The 23542-nt window shown below is 49.6% G+C and overlaps 1 protein-coding gene across 1 annotated transcript in view; it reads right to left on the bottom strand.

Annotated features, from left to right (window-relative positions):
• Window positions 1-23542, bottom strand: part of COL27A1 (collagen type XXVII alpha 1 chain) — a 222490-nt gene that overhangs the window by 192350 nt on the left and 6598 nt on the right. The window contains exon 3 of the mRNA XM_038745686.1: window positions 12294-14323. Coding sequence (XP_038601614.1) covers window positions 12294-14323 — 2030 coding nt within the window. The remainder of the gene's footprint in view (window positions 1-12293; window positions 14324-23542) is intronic.

Raw genomic sequence — 23542 nt, forward strand, 5'->3', positions numbered from 1 at the left:
TGAGCCAGGAGTTGCTGGAAGACAGTGGACCATCCTTTTCTCCAGCCCAGTCTTGGGCTGCCCTGCCCTGGGAAGGAGAATGGAGTAAAAGCAACTCAGTGGAAAGAGCAATTCAGATAGGCAGAAGATCTGAATGAAATCAGGCATCAGCCCCTAGGCTGAAACTAGGCAGTGGGCTTTGAAGCTGTTACATTTAGGCTCACCGTTGTGATTGGATTTCAAGGGAACAGGAGTTTGGGAGGGAACTTTCTGAATACACTTGCAGCAGGTAGATTCTTGTGTGTGGGGATTCTTGAGAGATGGGAGCAGGAAGAAAGACTTCTTTGGAAAGTTAGGAAGTGGTGTTGATAGTAGGGGAAGAGCCAGAGAAAAAGTTGACAAGCAGGTAAAGGTTTATAGTGCAGATGATATTTTCAAGTAATGGGTAACTTGTTCTAGGGCCTTCACCAGGCAGGGAGATGGAAAGAGGGAGGGAGAGCAGGGTAGAGAGGGAAGGAGAGAGAGAGAGAAAGAGAGAGAGTCAGCAAGCAAGACGGATTTTTTTTTCCCCTCAGGGCACCTCCAAGAACTCCAAGTGCCAATTCATGTCAGTTTCCCTGGCTGGGTCTAGGAACTCTTAAATCACTGCTGGGCAGCTAGATTTTATAGGGGCTAATTTTAATCATCCATATTAGGAGTTTGTTTTAGGATTGGCCATTAAACCAATCCAGTCATTTTCCTGAGTCTTGTTCACCAGAATGGTGATTGCATTGTAAACCTGCTGGACAAATTGCCCCATTACCATCACAATTAAAATCACTAGCCCTGTACTGAGCTTCTCCTGTGTGCAGAGCACTGTACTGAGCTCCTGCTGTGGGCACATCACTGTACTGAGCTCCCTCTGTGAGGTCCTGTTGCATGCAGAGCACTGCACCAAGCTCCTGCTTTGCGTAGAATACTGTACTACTAAGTAGTACTACTGCACTACTAATACTGTACTAAGGTCCTGCTGTAAGCAGAGGACTGTACTGAGCTCCTGCTGTGTGCAGAGCACTGGACTAGGCATTGGAGAATATCTGGAGACTGTTCAATAGAAGTGATCCCTGCCCTCAAAGATATTACAAATCCAGGTAGCTGTTGCTAGTCAAGAGGCTGGAAAGCACAATTTGAGCATGTGCTGAGTGTGGATCTTCAGTCCCTTTGGGGCAGAGATGGTGCAAAACTGAAACAAAGCTGTGGTTTCTGTGGCTGAGAGTCACTGCTCCATGTATAATCTCCCAGAGCAGAATGGACATGCCCTTCCAAATAGGGAAAAATCTAGCTCAACGTATACTCTCTTCTGGGAATAAGAAAACTGGCCTATCCAAGCCAGCAACGTGAGCACAGTCAGTTGATGGTATTTTTTGAGCCCATACTAAGTGTGTATCACTGTACTAAGTGCTTGGGAAAGTACAAAACAACAGAGTTGGCAGACATTTTCCCTGCTCACAATAAACTTAGAGTCTAGAGGGAGACAGACTTGAATATAAATGAATAACTGGACTGCCTTACCCTGATCCCAGGAGGTGACAGGGTCCAGGGAACACAAGAAATCTGGTTACTTGTCCTGGCTCCACCTGACTCCCCAAGGGACATTAAAAAAAGTCACTTACTTTCTTGGGGCCTCAGTTTCCCCATCTGTAAAATGGGAGCATCTCTCCTCTCAACCCCAGCTTCCCAGGACTGACCTGAGCCCCACAGGACACCTACCAATCAATCAATTGTATTTATTGAGCACTTACTCTGTGCAGAGCAACCAATCAGTGGTATTTATTGAGTGCTTAAGGTGGGCAGAGCACTGTCCTAAATGCTTGAGCCAACATAGCAATACAATATAATACAATATATTGTACATAGTTCAATATAACAATATAGCAGACACATTCCCTGCCCAGAAGGAGCTGACAGACTAGAGGATGAGTTTACAGTCTAGAGGAGCACTGAACTAAGGGCTTGGGAGAATACAATAGAACAGATACATTTCCTGCCCACAAGGAGCTTACAGCCTACAGAATGAGCTTACAGTCTAGAGGAGCACTGAACTAAGCACTTGGAAGAGTACAATACAACAGAATGAGCGGGCATGTTCCCTGCCCCTAATGAGCTTACAGTCTAGAGAAAAGCTCACAGTCTAGTGCTGTGATCGCAGAAGACAGGCTGCCTAGAAAGCGACATCCCGAATCACCGTCTCCTTCCCTTTCTCTCTCCATTCATTCTGACAGCTCTCTCTGCTCCCATAGATTTTGGCAGCCTCCTTCCCATGAGCACATGTGTTTGCATTTGGTGGACAGCCCTTCACAAGCCAAGCCCCATCCCGCTGGGTGTCTAGCTAATGTAGCTGACGTAGAGCTGGGCTGCTGAAACCGCTGCTCCTTGACTTCATGTCTAGGAGAAGAGAAGTAGGTTTCTGCTCTCACTCGCTTCCAGGGGCACAGGAGGGCAGGCCTTGGCTGGGCCCTTAGCAGGACGGACTCTCCTCCAGACTATACATGCCACGGGGAAACTATTGTCTGGCAGGCTTGGGCCTAGCCCAGCTTCTCTGCTCAGCTCTCTCCCAGGAATTATGGTGTGGGGGCCAACTTCTCATCTGGAGTGTGGGGGCCATAAGGGGGTTGGGATTTCATGGGGAGTGAAGGCTGGAAGGGGATGGGTTTCAAAGAGCTAACGGTCCCACGGGTCAACATTTTGGATCTTTTAAGCTTTGGCTGGGTACTGTCAGTTCTTGTCCAAAACATGGAATGAGCAAGTCTTGAAGTCCAGCTTAGAAAGCCCCCACTGCTGCCCGTGAGCATCTCTGGGCCTGACCCTGGCTGCAATCCAGACTTAATTCGCCTGTCTCCCAAAAGGCAATAATCAAAATAATAGTATTTTTAATCACTTACTATGTCCTAAGCACTGGAGTAGATACAAGATAATCAAGTCCTCAGAGAACCTGGGGCTCTCAGTCTAAGTAGGAGGGAACAGGCCTTGACTCCCCATTTTGCAGATGAGGGAACTGAGGCATGGAGAAGATAAGTTTACGAGAAGCAGCGTGGCTCAGTGGAAAGGGCACGAGCTTTGGAGTCAGAGGTCATGGGTTCAAATCCCGGCTCTGCCAATTGTCAGCTGTGTGACTTTGGGCAAGTCACTTCACTTCTCTGTGCCTCAGTTACCTCACCTGTAAAATGAGGATGAAGACTGTGAGCCCCCTGTGGGACAACCTGATCACCTTGTAACCTCCCCAGCGCTTAGAACGGTGCTTTGCACATAGTAAGCGCTTAATAAATGCCATTATTATTATTATAATGACTTGCTCAAGGTCACACAGCAGGTAAGTGGTCACCAAAAATCCTGCTCTCTCCACCACACAGCTGTCATGGAACGTGGCAAGAACCCAGCAGGGAGCTCGGAGCTCCTCAGAAGAGAGCTCAGTTCGAGAACCGACTAGTCTCTGAGGTCTGAAGCAGATGTTGTGGGCAGAAAGTGCAGCATGGGGGATTTAGGTTAGCTTTCAGAAAACACTTGCTGCCTAATTGGGGGAACTATTAAACCCTGGAATGGGTTCCGGAGGGAGATGGGAGATGGGCCTTCCATAGAAGAAGATGGATCCATTGTTTCAGGATGGTTTAGGGGCCTGGGAGGGAGGGAGTGTTGTAGGATGATGAGACCAGCCAGCCTGAGGATTTTATTGGCACAACGATCTGGACTTCTGGGTTGTGGGAGCTGGCAAAGGAAGGTGGGGGGAATCTCAGAACAACAATCGACTTTCTTCGATCCATACCTTTATTCTGATACTCCCTCCTAGCTCCAATCTACTGTCTGTCCCCCCGTAGACTGTAAGCTCGTTGTGGGCAGGGAACGTGTCTCCCAACTCTGTTGTATTTTCCCAAGTACTTAGGACAGTGCTGTGCTCACAGTAAGCACATAATAAATTCCACTGATTGATTGCCCATATTCTTCCCTCTGGCCTGAAACTACTTCCCTCCTCAAATCTGAGAGACAACAACTCTCCCCTGCTTCAAAGCCTCACTGGAGGCATAGCTTCTCCAAGAGGTCTTCTCTGACCAAGCCCTCCTTTCCTCTTCTCCCACTCGCTTCTGCGCCACCCTGACTTGCTCCCTTTATTCATCCCGTCTTCCAGACCCATGGCACTTGTGCACGTAGCTACGATTTATTTATTTATTTAGTCATATTTTCTGTCTCCCCCTCTAGACTGCAAGCTCTCTGTGGGCAGGAAATGTGTCCATTCATTTTTGTACTGTACTCTCCCAAGCACTTAGTATAGTGCTTTGCACACAGTAAGCGCTCAATAAATACAATTGAGTGAATGAATGAATGGATCGATTGATTTAGAGGTGGGGGTGGGGCTGCCTAATGTGGCCTTACTTACGTGGGAGGGGAGAATCTGGCTGCTTCATCTATCTACCCATCCCTCACTCCCTCCCTCTGTCCCTCTCCACCCCTTTCCTTCCTTGCCCCTCTCCCTCCCCCCTTACCTTTAAAACAGGGGCCCACAGTTTTGTAAGCTATTCCGGGCAGGGCAGCTTAGCTGCAGAGACCAGCCCTTTTCCCATGAGTGAGCTAGGCTATGCAGAAGGCGTGGCAGCCGTGGCAATGGCCGTAAATGGATCCCAAGGGCCCAAACCTCACGCTTATTTCCAGTCATTGCCACTGCTTTTTTCTACAAACTAAAAAAAGTTCCCCAAAATCCGATTTCTGGCTGAGAGTCTGAGGGTGAGGGAATGGAGAATTGCGAGTGGGGAAGGACGGGGACAGTCATTAACATCGCTGATCACAGATCCAAGGAGTCCAGCTTGAAAGTCACTGAAGACTTGTTCAGGTGTGACAGTAGCAGGATGACTGACTTGTTACAAAACCAACCTCCCTCCATTTTCATTTTCTTAGCCTAGGCGTTGGCTCTCCCGAGAGTCACTATCCTAAGTGCTTGGGAGAGTACAATACAACAGAGTTGGTACACACTGTCCCTACCCACAATGAGCTTGCAGTCTAGAGAGGGAAACGGGCATTAATATAGATAAATAACTGATCCAGCGCTTAGAACAGTGCTTTGCACATAGTAAGCGCTTAATAAATGCCATTAAAAACAAATTGATCGATACCAAATGCCCAAAGGGCACAGATCCAAGTGCATAGATGACACAGAGGGACCTGGTGTGGGGGAGGAGAGGGGAAGAGGGCAGCTTAGTGGATAGATCATCGGCCTGGGAGACAGAAAGACATGGGTTCTAATCCTGGCTCTGCCATATATCTGCTATGTCATCTTGGCCAAGTCACTTCACTTCTCTGGGCCTCAGTTACCTCATCTGGAAAATGAGAGTTAAGAGTGTGAGCCTTTTGTGGGACAGAGACCGTGTCCAACCTGACTAACTTGTATCTACCCCAGTGCTTAGAATAGTGCTTGGCTCACAGTAAGTGCTTAAGAAGTATAATGATAATAACGATAACAATAATAATACATTGGGAAAGACCTCTTGGAGGAGACATAACTATAATAAGTCACAGTTAGTTTCTGAGCCACTTCTGTTTGTCCCCTGTCCCATTAAAGGAGTCAGGGCACTCTTCCTTTCCTCTTTTTAAAGGAGCAGAAGTTCAGGCTCTTGGGCTTGTGTTTTCACATTAGCCCTCTCTCTGCAGCCCTTGCTGTGAATGCATTGCGGAGGAGGAGAGGGAGAGGATTAACTCCTTGGCTGCTTGATTCCTATTTGTGAAATGTTAACATAGCAAGGGTGTTTTTTTTTTACAGTCAAGTGAGGTATTTTGTGTTTGAATCAAAAACATTCCCATGCACATTGATCTCTGTATTCACAGATGCACTAACCCATATACATACACAAATACACATATGTGCACATATGTGCACTAGTGTTGGGTGGCCATTCTTCTGGTTTTATCAATTTGTACTCCCCCAAGCACTTAGTACAGTGCTCTGCACACAAGAAGTGCTTAATAAATACCACTGCTGTGTTGATTGATCAAGTATATTTACTGAGTGCTTCCCATGTGCAGAGCATTGTATTAAGCCCTTGGGGGAGTTCAGTACCACAGAGTTGGTAGACATGTTTCCTGCCCACAAGGAGCTTACAGACTAGAGGGTCTTTTATACCAGACAGGGAAGGAAGCCTTCCCTGACTAACCTTTCATGTCCCACTCCATACTCCCGTCTCCCTTTGTACTTGGGCCTGTACCCGTAAGGCATTTGATACTCGTCTCCCTGCCCCACCCAGCCCCACAGCACTTATGGACATATCCTTACACTCTGATGCTTCCCCAGCTGTAATTTATTTTAATGCCCAAGAAGCAGCTTGCTTCTCAGATAGAGCATGGGCCTGGAAATCAGAAGGAACGGCGTTCTAATCCTGGCTCCGCCACTTGTCTCTTGTGTGATCTTGGGCAAGTCACTTCACTTCTCTGTGCCTCAGTTACCTCATCTGTAAAACGGAGTTTAAGGTTGTGAGTCCCATGTGGGTCAGGTACTGGGTCCGACCCGAGTACCTTGCATCTACCCTAGTGCTTAATTCAGTGCTGGACACATGCTAAGCACTTAACAAATATTGCAATTACAATTATTATCTCCTCCACTAGATTGCAAGTTTTTTGAGGATGGGGATTGCATCTACCAACTCTATTTTATTGTACTGTCCCAGTTCAGTGCTCTGCACGTGATAAGTATTCAGTAAATACCATTGCTTGCTTGATCGATCCGTCGAGAGTCCAGTTTTCAACTGGTCTCTGCCCTGTCCAGTTTGGATAGGGCATCATAAACCTTTATGGCAGTATTTTCATTTTCAGGGTCCAGCCTCCCCCGGCTCGGAAGCGGCGCCTGTGTCTCCAGGGACTTGAGAGGGGAACGTAAGGGCTCTGAGGCAAGGGAGGGAGCCGGAGTTATACCAGGCAACATGTCCTAGGCTCCACAGATTTCTGCTAAGAACCATCTCCTAGACGAGGAAACTGACCTGGGGGAACAGGGGTAAGGAACCGGAGATCTGGGGGAGAGGGCCGAGTGGAAAGGCTGGGGCTGATAGAGGTCGGTGTAGTCTTGTGGATACAGCATGGGCCCGGGAATCAGAAGGACCTGGGTTTTAATCCTGGCTCCACCGCTTGTCTGTTATGTGATCTTGTACAAGTCACTTCACTTCTCTGTGCCTCAGTTACCTCATCTATAAAATAAAGATTAAGACTGTGAGGCCCTTGTGGACCATAAACTTCTGGCCTGATTTCCTTGTAACTACCTCAGCACTTAGAAGAGTGCCTGGCACATAGTAAGCACTTAACAAATTGCCACAAAAAAGAAAAAGAGGAGTGTCATATCCCCCGAAGCGCCACACTGTTCTTCCTACTCTCAGTTCCTTTGGTCCAAGACAACACAGACTCAACCTGAAACATTTGGAGGGAAGACTGGAAATACAGATCGCGGAGATGCCTGCTCTAAAGATTATTCTTGGGAAGCTACCACAGTATTACCTGTCCCAGCTGCTGGGCCCGACCCCTCTGCTCAGTTCAATTCCTCAGGTGACTCAATTGCACATCTGACCTGCAGGATGCAGTGTGGCCTGACAGGTAACTCACCGATCAGTGGAACGGTCCGGTAAAAGTTCAGGACCTGCCTTGAGGCTGCAGCCAGGCCTTTTTTTTTTAAATGGTATTTATTAAGCATTTGCTATGTGCCGGGCATTGTTCTAAGGGCTGGGGTAGATAGAAGCTAATCAGGTTGGACACAGTCCCTGTCCCACATAATTTTCATGGTCCTAATTCCCATTTTACAGATGAAGTAACTAAGGCACAGAGAAGTGGAGTGGCTTGCCCGAGGTCACAAGGCAAACAAGTGGTGGAGCCGGGATGAGAACCTAGTCCGTTGACTCCCAGCCCCGTGGTCTACATGCTAGGCCACACTAATTCTGTTTTGGAGACCATCCCTTTGTCTCAGGAGCTCAGGGTTCCTGCATCTCCACAGTTCCCACCCCTCTGCATGGGGGGAGGGCAGGGAACATTCAAAGTCAGGAATGCTCCCTCCCACCCCACCTGGAGTGCAAGCCCTGGCGAAGGAGTGCGTGCATCTCCAAGGCCCCTTGATCCCGAAACGTGCTCTACAGCTGACGTCACGGCCAGATGAATTCCCTGCACATGCTGGCCTGAGTCAGGGTCCCAGGGCTGTCAACGGCGCATTGTCCTGACACCCTTCTACTGAGTCAGAGGAGGGGTCTGTCCCCACAGCTGCCTCTGCCCTCCAGCTGGGCCTGGTCCCTTCTCTTTTCTCTCTGTCAGTGCTCACTTTGTTAGCGGACGAAGGAGGCAGCATGCAAACCTTTCACCCCCCGGCCCCCCTGCCCCCCGCCTCCCCACCCCTATCTGAGACCCTGGCTGTTCTCCGAGCGGTGGAAAAAAATCTGCCCTGACTTTCCAGAGCCCCGACTCTGAATCGGGGGCTTTTATGATGATTCATGAGGCTGGCCGGGGTGGGATTTTCCACTGCACGTTAACAACAAGCTCTCTGAGAGGAAGGTTCTGCTCCTGGCTGCCCAGCCGGCCGGTTCTAGTCACTGTGGAAAGGGGGAGGAGGGGTGGTAGCCCCCACTGCAGACCAGGAGAGGTGGGGAGTTGGGGGAAGCTAGCTAGGCTGGCCTTCCTCTCACGCAACTTCATTCCTGGGTGGCTCAGAGGAGAAGACTTTGGAGAGTCTTACAGATGGAAGGGACCTCCAAGGTCATTGGGACCAGCCCACTGGGACCAGTCCCCTGCCTTCAGGCAGGAGAACACCTGGCCCACTTGGAATAGAAAGTTGTTGGCTTTATTTTAAGGCTGTCCAGGGTTGGAGGCTCCAAACTCCAAATGCACTTCAGGTCCCCATTCCCTGGTTTGCTCCCCTGAACAGGCTGGAAGTTCTTCTCTCTGCCCTGATTCTCAACCTGTCTGACCCCAGCCTGCAGTCATGGAAGGTCCTTGGACCTTGCCCTCTGGGGTGATCGACAGACAGCTCTCCAGAACCTCTGAGCCTTCCCTGTCTTGGGCTGCAATCCCCAATCCTCTATTCCATGCCTTTCAGTGGTTTCGCTACTCTCCTCTGGATCTTCTCTGGAGGAAGTCAGGCTTCCACCATTTCTGAGCCTCCATTTCCTCCACTGTGAAATGGGTGGGGGGGAGGGAAGGGAAGGGAAACAAGGGCGGGATCTTAGCAGGTGCCCTGGAGCTGATGCCATCAAGGGGTCTGTGCTCAGGACTCCGGAGAGACATCTGGAGCTCTGTTGAGAACTCCTAGGAACTCTCCAGGGAAGGAACGAGGAGATGCTTTTTTATGCAGATTGGGAGTTTGCCCATCTCGTCTCCACTCTTAGATAGTACATAATAATAATTAATAATAATTGAGATATTTGTTAGGTGCTTACTAATGTACCAAACACTCAAAAAAGCTCTGGGATAGATGCAAGATAATTACATCAGACACAGTTCCTGTTGTGCATAGAGCTCAAACTCAAGAAGAGAGGGAGAACTGGTTTTAATGCCCATTTTGCAGATGAGGAACTGAGGCATAGTGGCACTAAGTGACTCGCCCAAGGTCACGTGGCAGGTAAGTGGCAGAGTTGGGTTTAGAACCCAGTTGGACAGAACCCCTACTGCCTAGAACACTGTAGACACTCTTCTGAGACCTGCTTGCTGACTGATAGGGTGGGACTCTTAAAAGACAACAACAGTCTGGCCCAGCCAATTCTCTAGACTGTAAGATCACTGTGGGCAAGGAATGTGTCTGTTTACTGTTATACTGTAATCTCCCAAGCTCAATACCGTGCTCTGCAATCAGTAAGCACTCAATAAACATGACTGATTGATCGACTGACTGGCTTGGATGAACCTTCTGCTCAACAAGGTCCAAGCTCCTTTGGAAGCGTTGCCACAGCAGCCTGTTCCCACCACTGCCAGGGGCAGCCTTGGCTCTTCCATCCTCCCCTGACACTCAGGACTTCTTTCTCTCTCAGCTGGGAAAACTCAGGCTTGGCAGGAATCTGGCAGGCCCAGCCCGCCTCTGACCGACTTTTCAAACTGCGTTTCGAATCATCAAGAGAAGATTTTCTAAAACATGCTGAGGCAGGGATAGAAAAGTTCCTTGCAGAAAAACCTTTCTGGACTTCTGGGTTGTTTTAAAGTGGGGAATCTAAACGTTATTTAGCAGCCTCTGGTTATAAGTAAGCAAGCTTCACAAAGTTGGATCTAACTTGCCTCCTGTGCGAGTCACTTCTCATTGCTTCAGTTCCCTCAGCTGTAAAATGGGGATTCAATACCTGCTCTCCCTCCCACCTTAGACTGTGAGCCCTAAATGGGACAGGGACTAGGTCTTAGCTGATTGACTTGGATCTACCACAGTGCTGGCACAGATTATGTGCTCCACAAATACCGTAATTATCATTAATATTATCATTGTTATTATTATGGGTGTCAGTGAGGATGGCCAATGCAGGTGTCCAACATGAACCACAGTCAGAGGTATCAGTTTGGACCAGCAAGCTGCCCTAGGGTTGCCCCCTGAAAAGGTGGGAGATCCAAGCCTCTCCAGGCACACCTCCAAGCCAGACAGTGGTCCTGGTTTCCCAGACAGTGACTAGGTGAGACAGGGTCCTGCCCATGGTGGCTCTGGGATGGGGAAGGAAGCATGCCTTCCCATACCTGAAAGTTCAGGTGGCTATCAGGGCAAAAAATGGCATCAACATATTAGAGTTGGCCTTCACAACAGTAAACTCGGCTTTGTTCCCCCCAAGCCCATCGCCAGCCCAAACACAGCTTCATCTGGGGTCAGAACCAGGATTAGGACTGGAGTCAGGAGTCCCGGCTCTATGACCAACTCACTGTGTGACTTTGACCCCAGTGCTTAACCTCTCTGGGCCCCCATTTCTCTATCGGCCAAAAGAAGAGGCCCATTCCTTGCCCTCCCCCACCTCTCAGGAACGCCATGGGAATCCAAGGGAGGGACCCTGGCATGGAGCTGAGCAGACCAAAGCACTGCGACTGGAAGGCCAACTCCGGGACGCCCGGCTGGATTGTTGGCTCGCGGCTGGGTTTCTGTAGGAAATGACTCGATTTTGTTCAATGGGGCCTTGGGGAGCTTTTGCATAATTGAAAAGTAATGTAAACAATCCTGATAATATCTTCAGTATGGTTACAACAAATCTCGGGCTCTCAGGCCTTGGAAATGGACCCTAAATTTGATTACTTTAGATTTCTAATTATAATTAGAATTTTTTATGTCAAGGCACCTTATTATGTCTACTTTACTGTGTGGGAACCCCTAGCTGAAAAGGGTCTGAGGCTGGTGCTGGATTTCTCTGGTCGGGCGGGAGGGGACGGGGATTTCGGTAAATCAATTTCACTCAGTTTTGCGTCATCTCATAGTGATATTTTGCTCTGCTCCACTTCTTCCTTCCCCTTAACCTTAACCCTGGCAATCTCTGGGGTCCCATATTACCTCCCTTAGGGAGAGCACCTACCTGGGGGTGCTGAGTACAGCATGTTCCTTAGCATTCAGTTGGGCCTGTCATGATGTTAGGACACCAAGCCCCATTCCGGGGATGTTTGACTTTAAATCACCAAATCTACAGGGTTTAGCTTGTTTTTTTAAAAAATGGTATTTGTTTAGTGCTTACTATGTGCCAGGTACAGTACTAATCACTGGGATAGATATGAGCTAATCAGGTTTGACACAGTTCATGTTCCACATGGGGCTCACACCCTTCACCCCCAATTTACAGATGAGACAACTGTGGCGCAGAAAAGTTAAGTGACTTGCCCAAGGCCACACAGCAGGTCCTTCTAACTTTCAGGTCTGTGCTCTATCTACTAGACCAAGCTGCTTCTGCTTCTTTCTCACTCTCCCATCCCTGCTCCCTTACCCTGAGTCCTGGTAGAGGCCTGCACAGGGCCCAGTGAGGCAAGCAAGACAGCCTATAAATAAACCAAGCAGCCCACCCCCATCCACTCACTTTCAGCCTCCTCAGGCTGGCTAGCTCAGAGAAAGGCCACAGCCCCCTGAGTCCAGACGATTCTGTGGCCCAGAGCAGGTTGGGCACAGGGAAGAATAGAAGGAGCTCCAAACTGGGCTAGATCACAATATCATGGGGTACCGGGCTGGATGAGGGTATAACCACTGACCCACCCACCAGGCTGGTGCTGGGCCTGGGAAGATGCTCAAATTTAACCCCGGACAGAAGAATGTTCCCTGGTGCTCCTGGGCCAGGTGCATCTATGCGCAGCCATGTCAGGAAACCCACCAAAGAGACTGAGGGTTGACTTACCACAGCTCCAGAGTCTCCCTTCTGGCCCGGGGGTCCCAGCAAGAACGGGAAGAGAGTCGGCCCGATGGGATCAAAGAGCAGGTAGTCGCTGGCCGGGTCAGGGGTGGCCCCTCTGAGGTCCAGCCCTCTGGTCCTGGGGAATGAGCGTGGGGGGCTGGAGGTGGGGTGGGCTGTGGAGGGTGTTGCGGCTCTCCTACTAGGCAGGGATGGCTTGGGCCCGGCTCGACCCGTTATGTTGGCCAAGCTCTGCAGCAGCGGGGTGAGACGGAGGTCACCTGGGGCGTCTGCTGGGGTCTTCTTCCGCCGTGGCTTGGTGGGAGGGAGTGGTTTGGGGGTCGTCTCTGGGTGGGCTTTCTTTGCAGCCTGCTGCCCTGTCGCCTTCTTGGAGCTGGTGGGGCCCCGGTGGGCAGGCAGCCCCCGGTGGGGGGTAGGACGAGGGTTCAGGAGAGTTTGGGGTGCAGAGGTAGGGAGCACGGGTCTGACAGTGGGGCGGAGGAGGCTGGCCAAGCCAGCAGGGGAGGCAGGGGATGATGGCTTGGCAGCAGGAGGGGGCGTTTTGGCTGAGCCAGGTAGGGCTAGCAGGGTGGTGGGAAGAGGTGTTTTCCCGGGACCTGCCCGGGGGCCTCCTGCTGTTGTCCTGAGAGTGGGTGGGACTGTCTGGGTGGAGCGCGTGCTGGGGGCTGGGGGTGCTGTCCTGGCAGTGGGGGAAGGGAGGTGGGTTACTGGGGAGCTTGGAGGCCTGGGCGTTAGGGGGGCCCTGGGTGGGCCAGCATGGGAAGTTGCGGGTGCTGGCTTCCCAGGGAGGGGGGCAGTGGGGACTGGGACGGGTTTGGAGGTGCTCCTGGCAGAGGTGGCGATGGACTTGGTGGCGGGGTGGGGGGCCCGGGCTGGCTGAGGCCCAGAGGGGGCCGCCTGAGCTGAGGTGGCGCCGGAAGGGGGTGGTGCCACTCTGAGCAGGGCAGCAGGGGGTTTGGCTGAGCTGCGAGCCTGTCCGGGCCTTGGGGGCTTGTTGGCTGGAACAGGAGTCTTGCTCGACTTGGCATCGGTTGCCCGCAGAGCCGGCCTGGAAGTGGGAGGGGCAGCTCTCCCCAAGCCAGCCCGAGTGGTCCCCGGCCTGGTGGAAGGGGCTCGCGTTCGGGCCACGCTGGTGCCTGCCCGGAGCCGGGGGGCTGTCGTGGTCATCCGCGAGGGCCGGCGGGGAGGCAGCTGTCCCACAGGCACGGGGACTGCCGTGCCCCAGGAGGGTCCGGGGGTCGGCCGGGGGTGGGTAAGGCCAGCGTGGGCAATGGGCGGCCTCGACGTCACAGTGGTCAGATTCCTCAGACTCGGCAGCCAGAGGTTGGTCTGAAGTCCCGGCCGCGCTGCCGCGCTGGAATCTCTGGGAAAGAGGGGCTCGAGTAAGGGCAGATGGGGCCTGTAGGTGTCTGCCTGCCGGCACTGTTGTTTCAGGTATTTACAGTAATTATGAGCTGCCTGGGCAGAGGGATAGATATCAAACTGGCACACGGCGCCCTCGAATGGGGTCGAGTGCTTGTTCATTTTCCCGAGGAGGAACGACCCCTCGGGGTCTAGTGCCGCATCTTTTTTAAAATGCAGATCCGCATGTACTCGGCGCTTTCCACAAGAAGTAAATAAGGTGACCGCTCGGCCCCGGATATCAATGGCCAGGTGATGCCACTGGCCATCGTGGATGTCGTAGTCAAAGTGCACAGAGCGCCGCTGGCCCACGTAGACGGCGATCTGGCCGGGGATGAACTGGACTCCCAGCTGCAGCTTCTTTCTCCCACTCTTGATGGCGAACAGGAAGGCATTGTTGACACGGTGGGAGCGGAGGCTCAGGACCAGGGCCAGGTTGGTGCCGAAAGCAGCAGGAATGACCGTGCCAGTGGGGGCATCCACCCGGGCCCGCTGGGTGAAGATGACCCCTGATTGGAACGGGATGACCCCCTGGGGGACGGGGTGGGACACCGAGGGACTCCCACCTGCCTTTGGCTTCCTGCCAAGGCCCAGCCGTTGGAGGACATCCACATCTGGAATGGGAGACAGACAGTGGTGAGGGCGGATGTGACTCTGACCGGGAAAGGGAGAGGAGAAGGGTCTTCCCGGTCCCAACCCAATCATCCCTGAGTCCTCCTCCCTGCCTGGCCAGGCGACGTGGACCGGCTGCCCCGACAGGGTTTGGGGATTCTGAGGTTGATCCCGCTCCTCATTTAGTATTCATCCATGTCCCGATAAACCCAATGCGAATGGTAGAACAGCGGAGAGCAGGCCAATGGGAGGGATTCCCAGGGGAGGGAGAGAGGGAGCGGGGAGGGAAGGCCAGAGCTCTCTAATTCTAAAACCCCTCACAGAAAACAGCCCTGGGCATCAGGCCTGACATGATGTCTGGTGCTGGGGAGCTGTTGCAGGGCTGAGGCTGAGCAGAGAGCCCCTGGATCAGTGAAGCGGAATCCTATGCCGGGCTGAGGAGAGCTACAGAGGGATGGCCTATCTTCCTTGGCCCTCTCGGCCCTCCAGTTCTCCTTCCAGGAACCAGATTTCCAGGCCCGGGTGCAACTGGCCCCCTTCTCTTCATCCCATCCTTCTTTCATCCTCTTCCTTTCCCCACTCATTTTCTTTCTCTCTCCCTCTGTCAATCTTAGCCGTATTTCACTCGGATTACCTCTCTCTCTATCTATCTTTTTGCCTTTCCTGCTTGCTTGGCTTGGCTCCTGCTTCCCAAAATCTGATCCCCATTTTGGTTAGCATGGCCAGGCATCCTGTATTAAACTGGGCAGTCCAGTTTTCAGCTGACTTGTCCCCTGAAACATGCCAATGTTTTTTTTTTATGGTATTTGTTAAGCATTTACCATGTGCCAGGCACTTTACTAGGTGCTGGGGTAGATACAAGGTAATCAGGTTGGGCAAAGTCCATGTCCCATATGGGACTCACAGTTTAATCCCCATTTTACAGATGAGGTGACTGAGGCACAGAAAAGTTAAGTGGCTTGCCCATGGTCCAACAGTAGACAAGTGGCAGAGCTGGGATTAAAACCCAGTTTCTTTTGACATCCAGGCCCATGCTCTAACCACTGGACAACACTGCTTCTACTTATTGTCTGACCCTCCTTTGGCCAAGGTTCCACTTTCAGAATTTCATGCCAGCCTTCTCAAGGACCTGGGAGAAGAACACAAGACTCTGGAGCCAGTGTGGGGTCAGGTTACCCCAGGGAACACTAGATTTGGGCTGTTTCAGGCCGAATCAAATGGACTTCACCAAAATGGCAGCTGTGTGATGTCTGCATGCCACTGTGGCTGTGTGACATCAAGTACTTCTCAAGATCCAGTTTTTTGGTGTATCATGACTGACTACCCCATCCATGGCCCCGGCCTGAGTTTGCTGTCTAGATAGCAAAGACAGCAAATGAAGGGAAAATGCTCAGAAAAACTCAATGAATTGGGTCAGTCATTGTGGAGAGTTCTGTGGGGTTAGGGGGTCTACAGCAACTTCACTTTGAGCTGGCAGTGTTGTTCCCAGTGTAGACCAGAAACCCGTTTGCACTAGCATTCCTGGCTCAGTAGTAAGGTGACTGAAGTATCTGGAGCAAATTTAAGTGATTTTCCAAATCAAATCTAAGATGGAAGCAAAATCTCAATTTAAAACCTGAGGTGTAAAAGAGTGCCCAACCTCCACCCCGTCTCCTCCCCTGTTCCCTCCCATTTCCACATACCCGTCCACTTTATTGTCCTTGGCTGTCTCTTGAGGAAATCCCTTGCTGCTTTTGAAATCTACTCGCTTCACCTGGTGCCTCAGACCTCATCCTTTCTAAAAGCATTTACATCCTCCCTTTCTGACCATTATCTGCTACCACTTGCTTCCTGATGTTGTCCTTCCCTTCTGCTGCCTCTATCCTAAAAGCCATCACTGGTTTTTGTATCTTCTGGCTTTCACTATATCTCACTTTTTCCATTCCTGTCCAAACTCTTCATTGTGATTGTTTACATTCACTAACTTCACTTCCTCTCCTTCAGCTCCCTTCTAGATCCTCTGTAATTCAGCTTCCACTCTCTTCAATCAATCAAAGACATTTATTGAGTGCTTACAGTGTGTGCAGAAACCAGTACTAAGTGTTTGGGAAGATATAATACAATAGAGTGGATAGACACATTCCCTCCCCAAAGGAGCTTACAGTGGAAGATGTATATTAAAATAAATTACAGATGGCTAAGTAAAGCAGCTGCCGTGCGGGTGGGGAAAAATCAAAGTACTTAGTACTTGTACAAAGTACAGAGGTTTACACCCAAGTGCATAGGCAATACAGAAGGGAGGGCAAATACGGGAAGTAAGGCAGAAGGGAGGATAAATACAGGTGAGAGTTTAATCAGGAAAGGCCTCTTGGAGGACATGTGATTTTAGCAGGGCTTTGAAGATGGGGATAGTGATTGTCTGTCAGATATAAATAGGTAGGGAGTTCCAGTTCAGAGGGAGGATTTGGGCAAAGGATTGATGGCGAGAAAGATGAGACCAAAGTTCAGTGAGCAGGTTGGCATTAGAGAAGTGAAATGTGCAGGTTGGGTTGTAGTGAATTTGCAAGATAAGATAGGATGGGGAGGGTTGATTAAATTTCTTAATCAGTGGTTTCACTCTACTGAGACCACTCTCTCCAAGGACACCAATGACCTCCTTCTCCCTAACCCTAGCCCTTATCCTTCTCGCCAAAGGACTTTATTCCATTCTAATTCTCCTCATCTTCTTGTCTGCCTTCCACACCGTGGACCACTCCCTTCTGGAAACAGTATCTAACCCTGTTTTTTCTAACATAGTCTCTCCTGTTTCTCTTCCCACCCCTCTGGCCTACCTTTCCGTCTTTTTCACTGCCTTTCCTCTGCTTCCCACTCCCTAACTGTGAGTTGCCTTCCATTCTCCTTTTTTGCCAACTCCTGTGAGGAGCTCACATGCTCCCACGGCTTCAGCTATCACCTGCATAGAGGTGACTCTACCTGCCTCTCCCTGACCTGTCTCCTTCTCTGTAAACTTACATTTCCTTCTGCCTCCAGGACACCTATACGTGGATGTCTTGCTGACACCTCAAGTTCAATATGTCTAAAACTGAATTCCTCATCTTCCTTCCTCAATCCATTCCTCCACATAACTTTTCCATCACAGTTGACAACACCACCATCCTCCCTATTTATCAAGCCTGTCATCTTGGCATCATCCTTGACTCTTTTCTTTTATTCGACCTCCATGTTCAGTCTGTCACCAAACTGTCTGTTCTTCCTTCACAATATTTCCAGGACTTGCCTTTTCCTCTCCATCCAAGTATTTGGCCAGCCTTCTGTTACATCTCAACTTGACTAACTGGCTCAGACTCCTAACCTGTCTCTCTATCTCCAGTCTCTCCTCTTTTCAATTCATTTCTCATACTGCTGCCCAGATCATTTTCTGAAATCATTGTTCTGAACACAGTTCTCCACCCCTGAGATCCTCAAAGAGCCATCTATTCCTCTCAGCACCAAGCAGAAACTTCTAATATAATAATAATAATAATAACAATAATAATGATAATAATGGTGCTTATTAAGAGCTTACTATGTGCCAAGCTCTGGGGTAAATATAATATAATCAAATCAGACACAGATCCTGTCCCACACAGGGTTCACAGTCAGAGGGGAATAAAAACAGATATTTTAATCCCTTTTCAAAGATGAGGAAACTGAGGCACAAAGCAGTTAAGCCACTTGCCCAAAGTCACACAAAAGATCAGGGATTAGAATCCAGGTACCCTGATTCTCAAGACAATGTTCTTGATACTAGGCCATGCTGCTTCTCCTGATCATTAGCTTTAAAGTACTCAATCAGCTCTCTCCCTCTGACATCCACTCTCTTCTCCCACTACACCCCAGTTTGCGCTTTTTATTCCTCTCCAGCTAACTTACTTACTCTTGTTCACATCCTTCCCCTTACCAAGAATTCCCTCTCCCTTCATATCTGACAGACCACAGCTCACTTCCTCTCCAAAACTCTTCCCAAATCACACCTCTTCCTGGAGGCCTTCCCTGAGTAATTTCAAATCTCCCCAATTTACATCTCTTCTACTGCTTGTTAAGCACTCTGTGCTACCTAAACACTTAAATACCCACAAACTCCCAGAACATTATGTATATGTCTTATATGGCAATTATGGTATTTATTCCCTTCTCCACAGCACCTGTATATATGTATATATGTTTGTACATATTTATTACTCTATTTATTTATTTATTTATTTATTTATCTTACTTGTACATATCTATTCTATTTATTTTATTTTGTTAGTATGTTTGGTTTTGTTCTCTGTCTCACCCTTTAGACTGTGAGCCCGCTGTTGGGTAGGGACTGTCTCTATGTGTTGCCGACTTGTACTTCCCAAGCTCTTAGTACAGTGCTCTGCACACAGTAAGCGCTCAATAAATACTATTGATTGATTGATTGATTATTAAGAAATTACTATGAGACAAGCACTGTACTGTTAGAGTAGATAGAAGATAACCAGGTTGGACATTCTAATACTTCCTCTTGCCTGGAATTTATTTTAGTGTCTGTCTCCCCTGCTAGATTGTAAATTCCTGAGCACTCCATAAATACCAGTGATTGATTGATTGAGGGAGGACAGGGATCATGTCTACTAATTCTGTTGCACTCTCACAAGTTCTTGGTTCAGTGCTCTGGATGCAGAAGGCGCTCAATAAATACCCTTGTTTGTTTGAGAGCCTTTGGACTACCACTGGGCTCACTACATGCTGTGCCTTAACAGTCTGTCTGCAGCAGAGAGCACCATTTGGCATTCTGATATGGGTTGTCACGGCAGGAAACAGGAAGTCAGAGGGACTGACTCTCTGATCTCTTTGGTCCTAGTACAGTCATTAAATCATTCAATTGAGACCCAAGGGCACCCTCCCCCCACCCCCACAATCCCAGGTCATTTTGAAGTCGCATATTTAAACTAGACTAATCAATCAATCAACTGTATTTATTAAGCACTTACTATGTGTAGAGCACTGTGCTAAACACTTGGGAGAGCACAATTCAATGGAATTAGCAGACACATTTCTTGCCCATTTAATGTCCTTGTTGTCCCACGGTGAAAACAATTTGAGTTTACCTCCCCTCCTGGTTACTTAGTTATGCTATTTATTAAGTACTTAGGTGCCAAACACACTGCTAAAGACTGGGGTGGATTGAAGATAATCAACTTAGACTCAGTTCTGCTCCCAAAAGGAGCTCATAGTTAAGAGGAAAGGGAGAGCAGGGTTCTTACAGGCTAGAAAGTGGAAGAACGTGAGGACCAGAGAGGTTGTTACTTGCTTTAGATCACACAGCGGGTCAGTGGCAGAACTGACAGACACCATGGAGAAAATAGTAGGTCTTTCTCACCCCCTACCCCCATCTCCTCAGATGCAGAATGTGCAGACACATGCATGCGCGTGCGCACACACACACACACACACACACACACACACACACACACACACAGAGTCAATCAACAGTATTTAATGAGTGCTTGGGAAAACGGAGCAGCATGGGTAGACACTATCCCTGCCCACAAGGTGCTTATAGTACACAGAGAGAGACAAACATTAAAGCAGATTAAGGATAGGGGAAATAGTAGAGTATAAGCATATTTACATTCTGGACCTAGTACAGTCTCACCAGCTTTTCCCTACCCCTTTGGCAGCCAGAGCAGTGGCGGGAGAAGAGTTTTCTGCTCTTGGGTCATTCTGGGTGTGTGTATGTGTGTGTTTGTGTGTGTGTGCGCGCGCGAACGCGTGTACTGAAAACTGTCCTCCAGCCAAAGACAAGGGCTTGGACAATCAACTGGGCTGAGGGCAGCCACATCCGCCCTTTAATTGCGGCCACAGAATGTGCAGACACATGCATGCGTGTGCGCAAGCACACACACACACACACACAAACACACACAAACAAGCACACAGAGATTTCAAAGTCTGTTTATGGAAAGTCCTCCAGTCCTGCCTCCCTCCCTTCCTCTGCTCTTGGCCCCCTTGGCCCTGGGTTGCTCCAGAATTAGCTCAGTTGTCGAGCTTGGAGGAGAATCCTGATAGCTGGCTCAGCGGGGATGCATGCGCTGCCGCTGGCTGGCCTGGGACCGCTGAGGATACATGGGGGAGGGGAAGGAGGGAACCCTCATTCCTAGGCTTTGATCCATCCTGGGCCTCAGACCCACAAATCCATAGCATTCTTATCTGTGCTAGTTGCCTGTCCTTTTCTATTTTTAAACCTCTGGACATCTCTGGCAAAGAAATTCCCCGAGGTGCCACGGATGGGGAATAGAATGGGTATTATCACTGCAATATCCCCTTTTTGAGGAGCTGGGGCAGGTACAAGACCTGGCACTCTTGGGAGTCGTGCTGGCTGCAATGACTTCTCCTCCTCAAATTCCTCCTTCTCCCTCCTGCCTCTGCCTGTCTTCCTTCTACCTGGGCTAAGCTAACATCCTCTAACACTCTGGGAAACATGCTGAGGAATGGCTAGGCTGACCATGAGCCCAGGTTTGGACAAGGCTGTCTCTGATTTTGTAGGTTGTTCCGGTGGGAGAATATTTCTTGAGTAGACTAGAACTTTAGGTAGGATCCTTCAGATGGAGTCTCTAGTCAATTCTCTCCTTAGCACTCTGTGAATCATTTGCCCCCTGATTTGATGGTACTAACATCTCCCACCATCCAATCTTCTCCAGTAGCCGTAATGAAATCCCCACCATATGGAAGGCCTGTTCCTGGAAAAACGTGTCCTGGCTTCTGCCTTCTTATACATGTCTAAGGTCAGCCTGCTTAGGGCTCAGCAGAACCCTGTCAGCTTCCCAGGAAAGGGAGGTGACATTGAAACAGCTGGGACAACCGTCACTTGTCAGAGGCAAATAACAATGTAAAAAAGAATGTTGGTTTAGGTTTTTTGTTTACTTGGGCTGGTAGTATTTGCAAGATTGGTTTAAACTCGGGAAAACTTTTCTGTCATGAATTCTGGCATAATGCACTATGCCATGAGGCACATTGGTCATTGCCAGGGGTGCCTATTTGGGCCCCTTTGACTCTGATACTGCACATGGACTACACATGCCTGCTCAGTCCAGAAGCCTGGGGCAGGGGATAAGGAGCTAGTTTGAGGGGTTATAAGTGAAGGGTTGGGTGAAGGACTGGGCGTGAGGAGCTAAGGATCAGGGGTTATGGGTGAGGGGTTAGAGCAAGGGTCTAGGCATCCGGGGCTAGAAATAAGGGGCTAAAGTGAGGGGTAGGGAGCTCTGCCATCTTAGATTTCAGACCGAGTCTTTCCAGGAAACGTATCTGGGAAAGCTCAGCAAGGAACAGACACTGGGATTAATCTAGGTTCTGGATTCTGAAGTTGCCTTTGTATAATTTATGAAAGAAAGAATCTAATCACTGCCCTATGAAGTAGCAGTCACAACTTCAACAACTTGGAATCCTCCAAACTAGAAGCTCCAGGTTGCCTGGGGCCCTCATTTCAAAGACACACCTCCTCCAGGCTCTAAGTTCTCCCATCAAACTCAATCAATCAAACAATCACTGAATCGATCATTGGTATTTATCGAGCATTTTTTTTACGAAGAGCACTGTACTAAGAGCTTGTGAAAGTGCAATATAGCAGAGTTGGCAGATATAATCCCTGCCCACGGGAGCTTACTGCATTTAATACAGCACTCCACACAGAGTAAATGCTCAATAAATACCATGGATTTATAAAGATAGATGTTCGAATAGTTAGGGAGGTATCGAACCGTGGCAGGGACCTCCTCCTGATGAGGCAGAGGGGTTTGGTGTTTCCTCTCAGAAGGCTGCAGCCTCGCTCTGCCCTGTCTGCCCTCCAGGTTGAGGCAGCAGGTTTCAAGACCCACAGAGGCAGCCCTTTGGGGGAGATGATCTCATCCTCCTTCATTTACCCCCACTCAGAGAAGGGAAAAGGTAGAGATTCAGATTATCCCTTTCCCTTCTCCAAGCCTGGGCCCCTGCGTCCCTGTCTTCCAACAGCAATGACCAGCAGTGACTGGCCCTGTTGATTAATGGTCTGGAGCCCGAGGGGGGATGAAATAGCCTCTGACTATATCAGAGTCATGAGAGCAAAGAGTCAGTACCACCCAGCTCCCTCAGTTGTGGCCTCAGTGCTCTTTTCATTTCATAAACCCCATTCCACCCAGCTCCCTCAGTTGCGGCCTCAGTGCTCTTTTCATTTCATAAACCCCATTCCATCCCCAGACCAAGAAACCCTACCAGGATGCCCCTACTCAGATCCTGGCCAGTCTGCCCACCTATTTGGAAAGGAAAGAGTGAGCTTGGAAAATATGACCAGCAAAGAAGGCTGATGGATGTGTTCAGTGCCCACACACATACACACACACACACACACACAAGGGCCCGCACACACACACAAACACACACACATACACACACGTGATTCCCAACCCATGGACTGAGTTATTGCTTGAGCAGAGACCATTTTAGACTCCGCTGTCTGGGGCCTGATGGGCTCCTAGGCCACAGCCCCCCATGGCCCAGGCTGATATTCCACTCCTGTCTTTGCTCAGAGCGAGGACTTGGAGGAGGTGTTGCTATTTTAAGAGAGAGTAGGTGGCTGCCTGACAAACAGATGTGGGAGAATGTTTCAATTTCCATGATCCAGCTGTGGCAACAGAGAATTTTTATTCTCCGCCCCAAAGGTGCTCTCTGCCAGAGAAATCCTTGGCTTCTTCTGGAAGATTGGTTCTCAGGCAGCGGCTGAGCAGAAAGAGCATAGGCCTAGAAATCAGGGGATCTAGGTTTTGATCCCTGCTCTGCCACTCATCTGCTGTGTGACCCCGGCTAGGTCACTACACTTCTCTGTGCCTTTGCTTTCTCATCTATTCTACCTCCTATTCAGACTGTGAGCCCTGAGTTTGTACTGTCCCTATCCCAGCACAAAGTACAGGGCTTGGCACTTACTGAATGCTTAACAGGGAAGCAGCATGGTCTAGTGCTGCTGTTATAATTATCATTATTGATCCCAAGCAACCGTAGACTCCTGTTGGGATAGCTCTCACAGAGATGGGAGGGAGAGATGAGACATAGCTTGGGGTTTCGGCAGTAGCACTGGATCCCAGAGGCTGAGGGTTCTAACGGGGTAATTCTGGGGAGGTAAATGAACCCCTCAGGCCTGTAGACTCCTATTCTGTAAAATTGGGATAACTATTCTGTTCTAATGCTTTTCAACCAGCTTCCCT

The sequence above is a fragment of the Tachyglossus aculeatus genome, chromosome 4, assembly GCF_015852505.1.
Source record: "Tachyglossus aculeatus isolate mTacAcu1 chromosome 4, mTacAcu1.pri, whole genome shotgun sequence".
Taxonomy (NCBI): Eukaryota; Metazoa; Chordata; class Mammalia; order Monotremata; family Tachyglossidae; genus Tachyglossus; species Tachyglossus aculeatus.